Genomic DNA, 18,163 nt, shown 5'->3' on the forward strand with positions numbered 1-18,163 from the left:
ATGAACTGCGGATTACATACATACAGAAAAACACTACGGTCGTGTGCATGAGGCCTTAAATAATTTTTTTCTATACAGTTAGGCCCCATGCACACGACCGTGCCCGCAATCACGGGCCGCGATTGCGGGCACGGCCGGCCGCTGACTGACAGCCGCATTTTCGGGCCGTGCTCCCATACAAAGTATGGGAGCACGGCCCGCAAAATGCGAAAGAACGGACATGTTCCATAATTCCCGGAACATTTCCACGGCACTGACACCCTTCCGTAGTGCTACGGAAAGGTGTCAGTGTTCAATGAAAGTGAATGGCTCCGTTTTTGCGGTCCGCAAAAACGGAGGTTTTTTGCTGTCGTGTGCATGGGGCCTCAGCCACTGTAAAAAAAAAAAGTATACTGCAGGGTTTACATTATGTTTACATGGCAACCTATGCCTGTAAGGCATATAGTTGCAGAGGTCAGGGATTAGTGTTCAATTTGTGTTCACCGTTTAGGTCGGGAGATTATCTTGATGTATATGCTGAACATAAACATATCATGTGGCGTCAATACACCTTTTCACCCCCATCCCGACCATCATGGTGCCTTTTAATTTGCAATGGTGAAGACATATATCCTGTGAAAAATGTCAAAGCCTGTTGCTCTGACCATTAGTCTGTATGCGGCAGAAGGAGGAACGCTCGGTGACAACTAATATACAGCGATACATTCCCTGCTCCTGCATCATTGCATTGTTATTCAGACTTGCTGCTCAGGAATACGGGAAAGCTGGGTGACGATGCTGCAACGTGAACTACCCAGCTCGCCCAGAACCATAGCAGGAAGCGGCGGAGGATGCTCAGTCACACATGGGGCATCTCACATTGTCCCGCCGCCGCCCCTTCCCCGAAACAATCCAGTCAGTATTGTAAGGACTCACTCACCCGGTTTGGCAAGCACCGGGGGAGATCGGCGGGTGTGAGCAGCCCCACCCGGGGTAGATGAGGTACTTGTGATTGGGCCACAGCGGGTGGGCGCGGTCTTGTTGCTGCCACAGATACGGGCTGTTTGGTTTCCTGGGTGTGTGGTGTGTACACATGTCCCGAGTGCCCGTTCTCCAGTCAGGGTGAGGCACTACGGTGCTGAGGGAGTGATGGAGGCTCCAGGCAACAGGTTTTCCCGGACCACAGGATCCACCATCATGCAGCCGCTCAGCGATGCCCTGCACATGCCCCTGGAGCAGGTGAGAGCAGTTTGTTGTAGTCCGCACTCTGCTGGCTCCTGGCCTTCTGCTTCTACCTTGTCTTCTATTCTTCTTCAGTCAACCTGTTACAGAGTATGTTGTTTCTTAAAGGAATTGACCACGTTTAGGTATGTGCTGTCTTCCTGGACCACACTGATGACCACTTAAGGGGAGGTTTCTGTAAATCAGAAGTTTCCTCAGAAATGCCTTCCACGTGAGACATTTTAGGCTGCCCCTGTCACACCAATTGTGCATTACCTGCAATGGTTTAACCCCTTAATGACCAGCCTATTTTAAACCTTAATGACCAAGCCATTTTTTAAGTTTTTCCATCGTCGCATTCCAAGAGCTATAACCTTTTTATTTTTGCGTCGACATAGCTGTATAAGGTCTTGTTTTTTGCGGGACAAGTTGTATTTTTTAATAGCACCATTTTGGGGAACATATTATTTATTGACTAACTTTTATTTGGGGGGAAATAGAAAAAAATGTGAAATTTCGCCACTCTTTTTCGCGTCTTAAATCTACGCCGTTTACCGTGTGGTATAAATAACACAATAACTTTATTCAGCGGGTTGTTATGATTGCCACGATACCAAATTTGTATAGTTTTTGTATGTTTTACTACTTTTACACAGTAAAAACGCTTTTTTTTCAAAATTATTTGTTTTTGTGTCTCCGTATTTGAAGAGCCGTAACGGTTTTATTTTTTCACCGATGCGGTTGTGTGAGGGCTTTTTTTTTGTGGGAAGACTTGTAGTTTTTATTGGTACCATTTTGGAGTAGATGCGGCTTTTTGATCACTTTTTATCACATTTTTTTTAAAGTCAGGATTCACAGAAAACAGCAGTTTTTCCATAGTTTTTTATTACATTTTTTACGGCGTTCACCGTGCGGGTTAAGTAATGTAATAGATTTATAGTCGGGGTCGTTACGGACGCGGCGATACCAAATATGCGTAACTTTTTAACTTTTATTTTGGTTTTTTTTAATAGTAAAGCATTTTGTGAGGGGAAAAGCTGGGTTTTTAATTTTTTTTTTTTTTAAATGAACTTTATTAAACTTTTTTTTTACTAGTCCCACTAGGGGACTATAATATGCGATTCTGCGATCGCTATTATAATACACTGCAATACTTTTGTATTGCAGTGTATTACTGCCTGTCCGTTTAAAACGGACAGGCATCTGCTAGGTTATGCCAACGGCATGATCTAGCAGGCATTTACTACAGGCAGACCTGGGGGCCTTTTATTAGGCCCCCGACTGACATCGGAGACACTGACACTCGGCGATCGTATCGCCGGGTGTCGGTGGGAGAGAGAGGGAGCTCCCTCCCTCTCTCCAAAACCACTCAGATACGGTGCTCGCTATTGAGCACCGCATCTGAGGGGTTAAACGTGTGAGATACTAATATCGATCTCACCCGGCAGAGCAGGGATGCTCCCAGCCCTCAGCTGCCTCTAGCAGCTGAGAGCAGGGAGATTTGACAGCTCCCTGCTCTATTTACTTATTCCGATGTCGCGACGTAAAAAGTCTATGGCATCGGAATAAGGTCCGTTAGTGACCGACGTAAAAAGACTATGGGCCGGTCACTAACGGGTTAAGAAAAAAAAAAAAAAAAAAAAGTCACCTGTTGAGGCAAAGCCATCATCCTGGTTTTTCCACGTATATAAAATTGATAAGAGGTGACAAAATCGAAAAATAATATACTTCCCTCTTGCAATTAAGCTCTGCCCCTCTGCTGGCATTTTCAGAGTCCGCTGCCAGTCGTGTGCCCACAGTGTGTGGACAACATGTCCTTACACCAGCATGTAAACAGAGCAGGGCCTGGATAATGGTAGGAGGGTACAGTAGGTCACGCATATTATTTTTGTATTTTACCTTGCCTAAAATAAATATTCTCTGCCCGGAGAGCCCCTTTAACAGTTTTCCCTCCTTTTTTTTGAGGGGGGGGGGGGGAATACAGTCCTGAACTTGTTCATGTCACTCTCCCAAATGAAGTCAATGAGGAATAAACTATAAAAGGCAAGGAAGCAACGCATTATAAATCGCTTGCTTCTTAGCCACCGCTTGTAATGGATTCTTATGGAGACGTTATTTCTAGTCTCCCCTTTGGAGCACGCCATGTACTACATCTGTTGGGCGCAATTTGTAACAGACTGCTGGCGCAATTTGCTTCTTAAGGCTGTGGTGACACCTCCATCTTTGGTTGCATGGGTGTCGCTGTAAAACCACGGAGTCACTTCAGAGCGATGTTAATGTTGCCCTACGGGTAACCTGGGCACCAGTGACCTTTTTCCTGCAGTTTTACCCCAGCACGTGTCCAACCAAATTTTGCTTTGTAGCCACAACCTTAATATCACTGTGTCGGAAATATATTAAGATTGGCGTCTCAAATGCCAGTCTTAAACTGATTTGCGTTGGCAGAAAAAGTGCCAACTTTATAAAGGGGAATACACTTCTTAATAAATTTGATACACCTTTGGCTGTATGTGGACAAAAATGCAAATCAACGCCTTCTATGAGCAAGTGTAGATTTGTGCCATAACCTACCCCACTTTCCGGCGTTTTATTATGGTATTGTTCACACGGCGTGTATTCAACGCGTTTTTGCTGCGTTTTACACTCCCAAAAACGCATGCTTCAAGCTTTCCATTGACAATGGGAAAACGCATTGTAATGCATATGACGTGGTGTTTTTTTTACGCTCGCGTGTTTAAAAAACGCGTAGTTAAAAAAAGAGGGGTAAAATCTTGGCGTGTCTAACAAGCCGGAAAGGCGCTTAATTCCCATAGTCAATGGGAGTCCTAATTACACGCCCAAAAAAAATGCATCGAAAGCGCATCAGAAACGCCTGCACTTTAAAAAGCGCTTTGCAAAAACGCTAGCGTTTTTGATGCGTTTACACATCTTGTTTCTTCTGGGCGCTGTGTGAACAAGGCCTTAATCTGTTGTTCCAGTGGAGGCCCTCCCCTTCGGATAAGCCACGACCCCTCTTTGCACCTCTTTCGGAAAATGGCGAGAGAATTATTCTTACATTTTAGCTCCGCAAACTGGCATAGACCTTTTAATGTATTTCTCCCAATCATTTTTTTTTTTTAACTGTTTGCCATAGTAACCCTTTACGCATCCAGGAGGAGAATGAACAGAGAGGTGGCTGCACATGTGTGCGGCTCTATCCATTCATTTCTAAGGGAGTTACGGAAACCGTCGAGCAAGCACATCCGCGTCCGTCTCTCTACTCATTCTATACCTTGATGCGGGGGCCTTCTCGACCTAGGAGTGGATCTTAGAGGTGGGGTATTTTATAAAGTTCTGAGTTGGCACATTTCATATAAGCGCCACCTATTTAGGGATCCACGAATCCGGACTATTGGTAATCTTTGATGGTGCACTTGACATCACCCTACAGCCAGTAGTTGTCAGTCCCACATGCAGGAGTTGAGGTGGGGAGCGCAGTTATAGCAGCAGTACGTTATCATGTTATCAATACACTTCCCAAGATCTAGTTCCTTATTTTATTTGAGACCAAAACTCTTTATGTGCCAGTTCACACAAGTTTTTTGACGTGGAAACTGCGTCCGGAAACGCGCCAAGAAACGGCCGAAAATGCCTCCCATTCATTTCAATGGGAGGCGGAGGCTTTTTTTCCCCCGAGCGGAAAAACCAGCTCGTGGGAAAAAGAAGGGACATGCCCTATCTTTGGGTGTTTACGCTTCTAATCTCCCATTGACATCAATGGGAGGCAGAAGAAGCGTATTTAGCGGCGTTTTATGCCTGCGGTGCTCAATGGCCGCGGGCGAAAAACATTGCGAAAATCTGCCTCAAAATTCCAAACGGAATTTTGAGGCAGATTTTTCTCCTGCAAAAAAACTCAGTGTGAACCCAGCCAACATGTGGGAAGTTTGTTGATTCTATAAAAAAAAGTTTTCCTGTAAATGTTGTCTTATATTTTTTTATTTTTATAAATATTTATTATACCACAGATGTTCCCAATTTCACAATAGTCTATAAAATCAGCGGAATATTTAATAGTCTGTGTTGTGAAATTTGCATTTAGTTCCTCTGATAGCTGAATATGTGCCTGTACCAATGGGTACCTGTAACATGCTGGCACCACCTGGCACTAGGAATAAAGAGAAACCTTTCTTAGACTTGAGAAGTAACACCCAGCACCTGGCCAGCGCTGATGTAAACATCTTGGAATGTAGAGGAAAGGCACTCTGTATACCATCTGAAAGGGACTGCAATACATTAAAGAGGCTGTGTGTATGTATATACGTTTCCATTCTTTCTGGACAGTATTTTTTTCTGTACAGCACATTTACCCCTTAGGGTATGTTCACACGCAAACTCAAAAACGTCTGAAAATATGGAGCTGTTTTCAAGGGAAAACAGCTCCTGATTTTCAGACATTTTTCAAGCCACTCGCGACTTTCGCGGCTTTTTCGCGGCGTCTTTTAGAGACGTTTTTGGAGCTTTTTTCGCTAGAGTCAAAGAAAAACTGCTCCAAAAATGACTCCCAAAAACATCCTAAGAAGTGACCTTCACTCCTTTTTCGTGCCGTTTTCCCATTGAAATCAATGAGCAGATGTTTGAAGGCATTCTGCTTACGATTTTTCGGGCGTTTACGGCCCGAAAAACGGATGAAAATAGGTCGTGTGAACATACCCTTTAGGGTATGTTCACACGTCTTAACAAATTACGTCTGAAATTACGAAGCTGTTTTCAGACGAAAACAGCTCCTGAATTTCAGACGTTTTTGCTAGTGCACGCTTTTATTGCCGCGTCCATTATGGATGTATTTGGAGCTGTTTTTCAATGGAGTCAATGAAAAACTGCTCCAATTATGTCCCAAGAAGTGACATGCACTACTTTGATGCGGGCGTCGTTTACACGCCGTCTTTCGACAGCGACGCATTAAAATTACACCTCGTCTGAACAGAACATCGTAAAATCCATTGCAAGCAATGGTCAGATGTTTGCAGACGTAATGGAGCCGTCTTTTTGAGCATAATTCGAGGCGTAAAACTCCTGCATTACGTCTGAAGATAGGTCGTGTGCACATACCCTTAGGGCATGGCTCCACGTGACGTATTTCTTCCGCAACTGTCCGCATCAATGCCGCACAGAATCTGCGTTGCAGATTCTATGGCGGATCTGCCCAAAATGTGCAGTAAATTGATGCGGACTAGCCGCTGTGTATTGAGGTGAAAGTACTTCACTTCTCTCTGAGTGCAGGGTAGAGAGAAGGGACATCCCTTTCCCTAGTGAAAGTAAAAGAATTTCATACTTACCCGGCCGTTGTCTTGGTGACGCGTCCCTCTTTCGGCATCCAGCCCGACCTCCCTGTCTGACGCGGCAGTCCATGTGACCGCTGCAGCCTGTTATTGGCTGCAGCCGTCACTTAGACTGAAACGTCATCCTGGGAGGCCGGACTGGAGGAAGAAGCAGGGAGTTCTCGGTAAGTATGCACTTCTATTTTTTTTACAGGTTGATGTATATTGTGATCGGTAGTCACTGTCCAGGGTGCTGAAACAGTTACTGCCGATCGCTTAACTTTAACTCTTTCAGCACCCTGGACAGTGACTATTTACTGACGTCGCCTAGCAACGCTCCCGTAATTACGGGTGCACACACGTAGTCACCCGTCATTACGGGAGCCCCATTGACTTCCTCAGTCTGGCTGTAGACCTAGAAATACATAGGTCCAGCCAGAATGAAGAAATGTCATGTTAAAAAACCAATACGCTCCGCAGCACACATAACATCTACATGACATCTGCGGACTTCATTCCGCAACCAGTCCGCCACACGTCCGCAACATCCATTGTATGCTGCGGACACCAAATTCCGCACCGCAGCCTATGCTCCGCAGCGGAATTTTCCGCATCGTCTAAACGATCCCTACTAAAAAGCAGTGGAAGGCAATGGAGAAACGGGTCCGCTGCGGATTAACGCTGCGGAGTGTCCGCAGCGGAATTCCAGAGCAATTCCGCCACGTGGGGCTTTGCCCTTATTGTGTCTATGATGCAGTATTCAATAACAAATGAGAGGAAATTGTGTTTTTCTCTATGGACTATAATGGAGGAGCCGCTCTGCACGTAGGAACATAATCGTTCTTTGTACATGGGGTACAGCAATTCTGTTTTCCATAAAAAGCAGCTGAAAGAACATTTTCTGTTAATAAAACGTATGGCTATACATTTTTTATTACTCCCATTTTTGCGTTGTGGCATTCTGATGCAGCAATACCAGTACACAGTGGGCACTAAGTTAGGCAGTCAATAATACACACTGGCGCGTAAAGGAAGCCTGTCCGCATGATCATTCTGTCCTAACGATGGACCGTATGTTTCAGTGACAGGTGCCTCATCCTATTGGACTAGCTTGTACTCTAAGGGTATGTTCACAAGCCCTATTTACGGCCGTAATTCGGGCGTTTTAACCTCGAATTACGTCCGAAAATACGGCACCAAAGCGCCGGCAAACATATGCCCATTCATTTGAATGGGCTTTACGATGTTCTGTGCCGACGGTCATTTTTTTAACGCGCCGCTGTCAAGACGGCGCGTAAAAAAGACGCCCGCGTCAAAGAAGTGCCTGTCACTTCTTAAGATGTAATTGGAGGCGTTTTCCATTGACACCATGGAAAAACAGCTCCAATTACGTCCGTAATGGACGCAGTGAAAAGCGCCTGCACATGCCATTACGTCTGAAATTCAGGAGCTGTTTTCTCCTGAAAACGGCTCCGTAATTTCAGCCGTATCGGACGCTGCCTTGTGAACATACCCTTAGGCTGGGTTCACACTACCTATTTTCAGGCGTAAACGAGGCGTATTATGCCTCGATTTACGCCTGAAAATACGGCTACAATACGTCGGCAAACATCTGCCCATTCATTTGAATGGGTTTGCCGACGTACTCTGCCGACGACCTGTAATTTACGCATCGTCGTTTGACAGCTGTCAAACGACGACGCGTAAAATGACTGCCTCGGCAAAGAAGTGCAGGGCACTTCTTTGGACGTAATTTGAACTGTTTTTCATTGAATTCAATGAAGAACAGCTCAAATGATCGGCCGTCAAAGACGCCTCGCATAATGCGAGGAGGAGCAATTACGTCTGAAACGGCGGAGCTGTTTTCTCCTGAAAACAGTCTGTAATTTCAGACGTAAAAGGCAGCTGTCTTGTGCACATACCCTAAAGCATTTTAGAGAAAACATAGTTGCCAAAACTGGTGCAAAGAAGGAGAGTGGTTGTCCATGGCTATCAGTCAGGTTCAGGCTCTCATTTTTAAGATGAAAATGAAAGAAGCAATCGATTTGGTTGCTATGGGCAACTACTCCACTTTTTCTTTTATGCTAGTTTTGATAAATATCCCCCAGGTTTTTAACACTGGCTTGAGGCCAGCGTTGTGTGCCGGATTGTGGGAATGTGTCTACTGGGCAGCTCCCCTCTCTACACATATGGGGCGAGAATATTCAATCATACTGAGCTTGGCAATGGAAGCCCGGTGCGTTACACTGGCCGTAAGCCAGTGCTAATACTGTAGGGAGATTTATGAAATGAAAACTATCTAACGGAAAATCTATCTTTGTGGCCCATAGCAACCGATCGTAGCGCAGCTTTAATTTTTCAAAGCACTATAAGGTCTTGTCCACACGTAACAGAATTGCTGCGTATTTTCCGTCCGGAATTACGGATGGAAAATACGCAGCAGAATACAGTAGCAGTAAAGTGGGTGAGATTTAACAAATGTCTTTCACGCGCTGCATAAAAATTCCGACCAGAAATTGACCTGCGGTGCGTATATATTTTTCGTACTGCAGCGTGTCAATTCCTGCTGTGGAAAGTGGATTGAATTGCTGTGTCCTTCAGAGGAGATGTCACCATCTCCCAGCATTGAGAAAAACGTAGCAAAATATGCACCATTTTCTGCAGTCAAAAATGCGTTTTTCCCCAGCGGAATGTCATCTACTTTTCAACGGAATTGTTGCAGAAATTTTCTGCAGCAATTCCGTTACGTGTGGACAATCCCTAAGGCTAAGTTTACATGTTTGCCACTTTGCCAATGAATCCACTGCAGAAATTCGAGGCTGACCTTCAAATTTCTGCCACAGTTTTATCTGCCACGGATCTGAACTTGTATTGGCCTATTCAATGGGGCTAATCCGCTTGTGGATACGCAACACTTTTTTATTTTCATTTCCTTAAGGCCAGGTTCAGACGAGCGTGTGCGTTTTACGCACGCAAAAAACGCTGCGTTTTGCGTGCGCAAAAGGCACTTGACAGCTCCGTGTGCCCTGTTCAAATGGATGCGCGGCTGCGTGCTTTTCGCGCAGCCGCCATCTTTATGACACTCCGTTTGGATGTTTGTAAACAGAAAAGCACGTGGTGCTTTTCTATTTACATTCATTCTTTTACTGTTATTGCGCGAATAACGCTTGTCCCACGGAAGTGCTTCCGTGTGGCATGCGTGATTTTCACGCACCCGTTGATTTCAATGGGTGCGTGATGCGCGAAAAACGCAGAGATATAGAACTTGTCGCGCTTTTTACGCAGCGGACAAACGCTGCGCAAAAAACACGGACTGTCTGTACTGCCCCATATACTTCTATTGGTCTGTGCGTGGCGCGTGAAAACAACGCGGGCTGCACGGACGCAAATCACGTTCGTGTGAATACGACCTAAGAAGTGATATGTCAGTTTTGGTTTTTTTTCTTCTCCACAATGTGGATTTCATATCCACTGCGTATGAATTACGCTGCAGATTTTCCAATAAAATTAATAGGATGCAGACTTTGGCACGGAATACATGCAGATTCTGTCCAGAAAACCACACGAGAAGCCAGTGTGTGAACATGGCCTAAAAAAACGAAACCTACGCTGTAATTGGTTGCTGTGGGCAACAAAGACAGTTTTTCTGTTAGACCGTTTTTATAAATCACCCCATTAACCCCTTCCCGTACCTTGGCGTACATGCACGTCCAGGTTAGCAGTAAGGGTATATTTACACGCATTGACCAAAAACATCTGAAAATACGGAGCAGTTTTCAAGGGAAAACCGCTCCTAATTTTCAGAAGTTTTTTTAAGCCACTCGCGATTTTCGCTGCGTTTTTCGCTACGTCTTTTACGGCCGTTTTTGGAGCTGTTTTCAATAGTCAATGAAAAACAGCTCCAAAAATGTCAAAAGAAGTGTACTGCACTTCTTTTGACGAGCCGTTATTTTACACGCCGTATTTTGACAGCGACACATTAAATAAAGGCTCGTGGGAACAGAACATCGGAATTCCCATTGAAAGCAATGGGCAGTTGTTTGTAGGCGTATTAGGGACGTTTTTTCAGGCGTAATTCGAGGCGTAAAACGCCCAAATTACGTCTGAAACCACTGCGTGTGAACACACCCTAACTCCACGCACCTGGGTGTGCAGTTACGTCCTTGCTTTAACAGTTAACCGCCACGCGGCGCTACACTGCAGCGGCGGTTAACTGTGCAGGGTGTCTGTCCTGCTCTCCCCGTTGCCGATCAGTGGCCCGAAATTGGCAATTAACCCCTTCGATGCGGCGGTCGATTGCGATCGCCGCATTGAAGAGGATTAGAGCAGATCGGCAGCCCCCCACATGCATTTGCGTGGGCTGGCGATCCTTGTCATGGCAACCAGAGGCCAGACAATGGCCTCCGGGCTGCCATGTACGGAAGACTGCGGAACAGCCGGAGGCTGGTTCTCATAGGCTTCCTGCCAGAGTGACTGTCACGTCACAATGACAGTTAGAACATATTACACTACATATGAACACGTTAAAAAAAGGTATCACCGCGTTCGTAACCACTCCAACTATAAAACTATATTATTTTTCCTGCACGGTGAACGCCGCAAAAAAATAAGTAAAAAAAACAACGCTAGAATCACTTTTTTTTTTGGTCACCACTCCTCCCAAAATATACAATAAGAAGTGATCAAAAAGTCGCATCTACCAATAAAAATTACAACCCGTCCCTACACAGCTTTTTTTGACTGAAAAATAAAAAAGTTACGGCTCTCCGAATATGGTGACACAAAAAAAAAAATAATTTTATAAAGAAGTGATTTTATTGCGCAAACTCTGCAAAACATAAAAAAAAAGATATACAAATTGTATCGCCGTAATCATATCGACCCGCAGAATAAATTAAAATGGTCATTTATAGCCCAGGATGAACGGCATAAAAAAAAGAATAAAAACCATTGTCAGAATTGCTAGTTTTTGGTCACCTTGCTTGCCAAAAAATGGAATAAAAAGTGATCAAAAAAATTGCATGTACCCCAAAATGGTACCAATGAAAACTACAGATTGTCCCGCAACAAATAAGCCCTCACACCGCTCCGGTGAAGAAAAAAAATAAAGAAGTTCTGGCTCTCAGAATATGGCGATGCAAAATGTGCAGTGTTCCAAAATTGGGTGCCATGTATCAGTGCGGCACTGGCCACACATCTGCAGATTATTATTTATTTACCCCATTATTATACCCTCTTATTATGCCCTGATGTACCCTGCACAGCCTACATATGCCCCCACATTATAAACTGAAATACCAGCAAAATGCCAAACAGAGCTGCTACCAAGCAAAATCTGTGCTCCAAAAGCCAAGTGCCACTCCCTCCCTTCTGAGCCCTACAGCGTGCCCAAACAGCAGTTTACGCCCACAGATCTGGCATCGCCATACCCGGGAGAACCCGGTTAATATTTTGAGGTATTTTTCTTCAGTGGCACAAACTGGGCACAACATATTGTGCACTAAAATGGCATATCAGTGGAAAATTTACATTTTCACTCTGCACCATCCGCTGTTCATTAACCCCTTCGCGCACCACAATATAGCATGTCGTGGTGTGTGTGTGTGTGTGTGTGTGTGTGTGTGTGGGAGGGAGGGAGGGGGGTTAATGTATGGAGCGGGCTCACGTGCTGAGCCCGCACCATACGCTGCGGGTGTCCGCTGTGTATTAGAGCTGACACCCAGGACTAATGGACAGGAACAGCGATCGCGCTTTTACAGGGGCCTGTAAAAAGGACAATATGCTGCAATACATTAGTATTGCAGTGTATTGTACCAGTGATCTACTGATCGCTGGTTCAAGTCCCCTAGGGGGACTAATAAAATGTGTAAAAACAAAAGTAAATAGTTATTATAGTGAAAAAAATGTAATCAATATTTAAAGTTCCAAAGAAAACCTTTTCACATTTTTTTTTCTAAAGTAATGTAAAAAAATGTACAAAAAATACACAATCGGTATCGCTGCATCCGTAAAAGTCAGAACTATTACAATAAACCATTATTTAAAGAGGCTCTGTCACCAGATTATAAGTGCCCTATCTCCTACATAATCTGATCGGCGCTGGAATGTAGATAACAGCAGTGGTTTTTATTTTGAAAACGCTAATTTTTGAGCAAGTTATGAGCAATTTTAGATTTATGCTAATTAGTTTCTTAATAGACAACTGGGCGTTTTTTTTACGTTTTACCAACTGGGCGTTGTATAGAGTAGTGTATGACGCTGACCAATCGGTGAACAATCAGCGTCATACACTTCTCATTGTTACAGCCCATTGTTACAGTGTGATTGTGCAGTGAAAGAAGCTGGGTTGGAACAATGAGAAGTGTATGAATCTGATTGGTCAGTTGGTAAACTGTTGGTACAACGCTCAGTTGGTAAAAAGTAAAAAAACGCCCAAATGTCTATTAAACTAATTAGCATAAATCTAAAATTGTTCTTAACGTGCTAAAAAATTATCGTTTTTCAAAATAAAAACCACTGTTCTCTACATAACAGCGCCGATCAGATTATGTAGGAGATAGTCACCAGATTATAAATGCCCTAACTCGCACAGTGAACACCGTCAAAAATAATGTAAAACGGCAATAACATTTTTGGTCACCTTGGCTCCACCAAAAAATGTAATAAAAAGTGCTCAAAAACTTTTATGTACCAAAAAATGTTACCAATAAAAATTAAAGCTCGTCCCGCAAAAAAAAAGCCCTCACACCACTCTATTGACGGAAAAATAAAAAAGTTATGGCTCTCAAAGCGGGGAGGGAAAAACGAAAAAGAAAAAACAAAAAATGGTTGTCCGGAAAGGGTTAATTACTTTTCTAATGAAAAAACATGTATGACCACATGTGGGGTTATTGCTGTACTCTGGTGAAATTGCTTTACAAATGTTGGGCGGCTTTTTCCTCCTTTTTATCCTTTTGTGAAATTTAAAAAATGCAACATTTTAGTGGAAATAATGTTTAATTTTCACGGCCTAATTCTATTAAATTCTGCAATAGACCTGTGGGGTCTAAATGCTTACTATACGCCTAGATAGATTCCTTAAAGAGGCTGTCATCACATTATAAGTACCCTATCTCCTACATAAGGAGATCGGCGCTATAATGTAGGTGACAGCAGTGCTTTTTATTTAGAAAAACTATCTATTTTATACCACTTTATTAGCGATTTTTAGCTTTATGCTAATGAGTTTCTTAATACACAAGTGGGCGTGTTTTTACTTCCAACAAAGTGGGCATTGTACAGGGGAGTATGACGCTGACCAATCAGCCTCATACACTTTTCTCCATTCATTTATACAGCAGCATCGCGTTCTTACTAGAACACGATGTGCAGCCACATACACAGAGATTAACGTTAATCAAGTGTCCTGATAATGAATATACATTACCTCCAGCCAGGACGTGATGTGTATTCAGAATCCTGACGCTTCTGAATCTTTTCTGTGAGATTTCCAGCAAGGGAAACAAAATCTCGTTTACATCGTAATCTCGCAAGATTACGCGTGGCTTGCTGAAATCTCACAGAAAAGATTCAGAAGTGTCAGATGTGTGAACTCTGCCTTACATGGGAAATCAGCCTTCTTATAGTGACTATTGTCACTTATAGTGCTGGGCTGGGTCTAGTAAGACCCAGCAGCAGCCTGCACCTGGCGATCATGTGAGCAGTCGGATGATCACTGGGACCGATACACATATACACCGGGACCAATACATCATATACACAGCGCTCGTTGAGCGCGGTGTAAAAGAGATCAGAGAAAATCGAAGCAGCGAAAGCTCATCTATCTTCTCCTTGGGTCTCCGGGAGTCAGTGACTCCCGGAGACCCAACATTCAGCTGCCCAATCGCTAGGGCAGCAAGCTAAAACCCGCACCGTAAATAGTCTATGGCGTGGGTTTCACTGGTTGCTGACACAGGACGAGAATGCTCGTCCTGAGCGGTGGGTACTTTACGCATTAGGACGAGCATTCTCATCCTGTGTGACAGTTAGTGTCCGCGCACAACGGCTGTAATACACAGCCACAGCCCCGCTCTAACGGAGGAGAGAAGAGAAACCTCTTCTCTCCGCCATTAACCCCTTGAATGCCACGATCAAAAGCTCATCGCGGCGTTCAAAGTAAATAGGAGGGGGGACTGCCCTTTGATCGCGTCACAAGTGACGTCCCTGTGATGCGATCAAACACCATAAGTTGTATGGCCAGACAGCCCAGGGTCCATTGAAGGACCCCAGGGCTGTCTGAACATATTTCCTGTTAGGGCATACTGAGGTATGCCCTAACAACTGCCTGTGTACAATCAGTACACCGGCTAATGTACTGGAATATAGATATACAGTTAAAAAAAAATCAAAATGAAAAATCCCTTCGTGGGATTAAAAAAAAAAAGGTTTAATGTAAGTTCCAATACTTGAAATAATAGACATATTTGGTATCGCTGCGACCGTAACAACCTGAACAACAAATGTATAACATTTTATTTATGATCGGTGTATGGTATAAAAATATTAAGACTGCCGCGGAACTGCTTTTTTCTTTTTTTTTCTGCATCTTCGCCAAAATAAAAATTTATATAAATTAAATGATAATGTATTTGCACCAAAAAATGGTACCTACATAAAGTACAACTCGTCCCGCAAAAAACTCGTCCCGTAAATTACCTTCTCCTGCCGCCTCCGCTCCTATTCCTTGTGCCTTCGCTTCCTTGAACATATGGATGGAAGTCGTCATCTTACTGTCCGGCCGCGGCTTCCGGTCCACATGAAAATGGCGCCGGATTTCGCTCTGCGAAAGAGCTGAATTTTGGTCTGTGTGGGAGCGGCGCATGCGCCGTTCCCAAACAGATCGCGTACGCTGCAGTAAATGGAACGGCTCCCGTTCGCTTTCTCTATGGGGTTGTATGTGCCGTATTCCATCTATGTATGTGTCGTTTATCGACACATACAGAGATGAAAAAAAAAATGGCAGCCCCCATAGAGAAGTAAAAGTAAGAAAAAAGTAGAACATGAGAACACAAATAAATAAAATTTATGTTAATATCATATTAAACGCAATATTATAAAAAATAATTACATTTCCTGACCCGTTCCCTTTAAGATTTTCCTACACTGGAACGAAGGTGCCTAGAACAACCCCTGAAAAATACAACCCCAGAGCATCATCCCTTCCTCCACAATGCAGTCAGGCAGGTAACGTTCTTCTGGCATCCACCAAACCCTTCCTCATCCATCAGACTGCCAGATAGTGAAGTGTGATTCATCACTCCACGGATAATGTTTTCACTGCTCCAGAGTCCAGCGCTGATGTGCTTTACACCACTCCGTCCAACGCTTGACATTGTGTTTGGTGATGTAAGGCTTGCATGCAGCTGCTCCACTATGGATACCCATGCCATGAAGCTCTCCGTTTTTTTTGCAAATGTTAATTCCAGAGGAGGTTGGAACTTTGCAGTTATGGAGTCAGCAGAGCGTTGGTGACTTTTATGCACTATGCGCCTCAGCACTCGGTGACCCTGCACGATTACTTTAAGTGATTGAACTGAATTGAATCAACAGTGGCATCCTATTACTGGATTAAACTCCACTTCAGTGATCTCTTTAGAATGACCCATTATTTCACAAATGTTTGTAAAGGCAGACTGCATGGCTAGGTGCTGGATTTTATACACATGTGGCAATAAGACTGAATGAAACACCTGAAATCAATGATTAAGAGGTGGCACAATATAGTTGTCCATATAGTAAATATAAGCAATTGTGGAGACTGTATGGCCTGTGTTTAGGTTATAAGTGTGCTATGGTGGCTGTCTGGTGATCACTGCACCAGCTTCTTTTTAAAAATAAGTTTTCTTCATAAAACAACCCCTTTAAAGCTCATTGAGCACTGTATAAAGTAGAGGGAGCGGCAATACTGATGGCCCTATTGAACATGGAAATCACAGGATCGCTGGGTTCAGCTGCATGGCAAAGCTGTAGGGCCTTAGCGTAAAATATCCTCTTCTGAAATTTTACTTTTCGCTTAAGTTTCTGAAAATGTGAGTTTGAGTAGTATTAGAACCGGGAGTGCAATAAATGGGAAACAAAATGTAATGCGACCAGACAAGAATTTTGCTAAAACATGTAAAAACAGACCATTAAAATACCATATAGCAAAATGGAGTACATGTAGTTGATTTTGCTAATGTATGCATTCCAAACAAATTTTCTCCCAGTAACAGATGTAAGTAGTAAGGGGGGGGGGGGGTGTATTAAGACTAACGTTTCATAAGCTGAACTATGTTGGCGTGAAATTCGTCAAATATTTTCAGAACTATGTGTGTCCATGGTTCGACTTCACACAAACTCTTGGTAGTCTGACCCAGTAGTCCTACTCTCTTTTTTGACACTGCACTGAGGCATCCCTACCTGAACATAATAATGTGTGAATAAAGCTGATTGGCAGAGGAGGCTAATCAGTCGCTGCCTGTGTCTCTCAGGGCCCTGGTGTGGATGGTTTCAAAAGCCTAGGTGGGAATAAGAAAAGGTGAGGTCTGGACTTATGCTGTTATATGTACAGTGACTTTAGGAGTTTCCCCAGGCGATGTATCCACTGTATGCCATACAGAAGGATATTTCCAGTACATCCCTCATGACAGCACTACAGGAGGTTGCCCTATTGACCTCTGTAGGGACAGGAAGACAGAGAGGTTAAAAGGCCCCTCCCACCACCCACTTGCCAGTTTTCTTCCTGTCCCCACAGGGTCAGGAGCAGAGAGCGTCGCTCCTGTGTTAGTGCAGGAAAGAAATTCGGGCAGGGGGCAAGATCGGGGGGGTCCTTGCACTCCCCCTTCTCTTCCCCCTAAAGCCCAGGCTAACACCCCTCAAACGAGGGGTCCCTTAGCTCTCTCCCTGAGACACCTACCTGAGGAATCCTAGGCAGGGTTCTGGTAGTGTGTGGGGGCTGGGGTTTCCCAAGCAGGCTTCGGCCGGGCCACGGACAAGGCGGGGACCGGCAACTCCATAAACATGGACGCACCGGCAGGGATCCTCGCTGCACCGCATAGCAAGCCTCAGTCGCCGGCTATGGCGGCTGCACTCCAGGAACACGCTGGACGAATAACCGACCGGAAATGACGTCGGGCTACTTCCGGTCCGTGGCCATCTTGGAAGGCGGGAAATTCAAAACGCCCGCATTTAAAGGGGCACGCACAGGTATGTCGTTAGAGCTGATAACTCTAACTTGGATTATTTTTTTGTGGATTGCATATTGCATTGCCTGTTACCTGTCGCGGTATGGAACTTCCTCGTCCTGATGGAACTCCAGATATGTCCCAGGGTCACGTGAGTCTCACCCTTGGGGAAGGGTATGACCCCTTATGTATGTACACCATACTTTACCTACCTTCTGTTTTCTCTAGGAAAAAGATTCCTCTCAGAGACAAACTGATAAAAAGACGGTTAAAAAATGTGCGACTTGTGCAAAAAAATTCCCATAGGAAACAATTGTCAAGATTGTATTGCAAAAATACTAAAGTAGGAACAACCAACGTTCATGTCCGAACTTAGGACTATGATTCGTGAAGAAGTGGGTCAGTCAGTAGCCTCCCTCGCCCCTCCGCAAGAAAGTCCCTCACACTCCCGGGCAAAAAGACCAC

General features: G+C 44.3%; 1 protein-coding gene across 2 annotated transcripts in view; it reads left to right on the forward strand.

Annotated features, from left to right (window-relative positions):
* Positions 1 to 969: 969 nt before the first annotated feature.
* The window catches only part of MBOAT1 (membrane bound glycerophospholipid O-acyltransferase 1), a 92,142-nt gene continuing 74,948 nt past the window's right edge, over positions 970 to 18,163 (forward strand). Inside the window, exon 1 of one of the 2 annotated variants that reach the window (XM_075826583.1) lies at positions 970 to 1,218. In XM_075826583.1, the coding sequence (XP_075682698.1) occupies positions 1,129 to 1,218 (90 nt within the window). In that variant the 5' untranslated portion in view covers positions 970 to 1,128. The remainder of the gene's footprint in view (positions 1,219 to 18,163) is intronic. The other variant, XM_075826582.1, reaches the window with a different exon arrangement.

The sequence above is a fragment of the Rhinoderma darwinii genome, chromosome 5 (genome assembly GCF_050947455.1).
Source record: "Rhinoderma darwinii isolate aRhiDar2 chromosome 5, aRhiDar2.hap1, whole genome shotgun sequence".
Classification (NCBI taxonomy): Eukaryota; Metazoa; Chordata; class Amphibia; order Anura; family Rhinodermatidae; genus Rhinoderma; species Rhinoderma darwinii.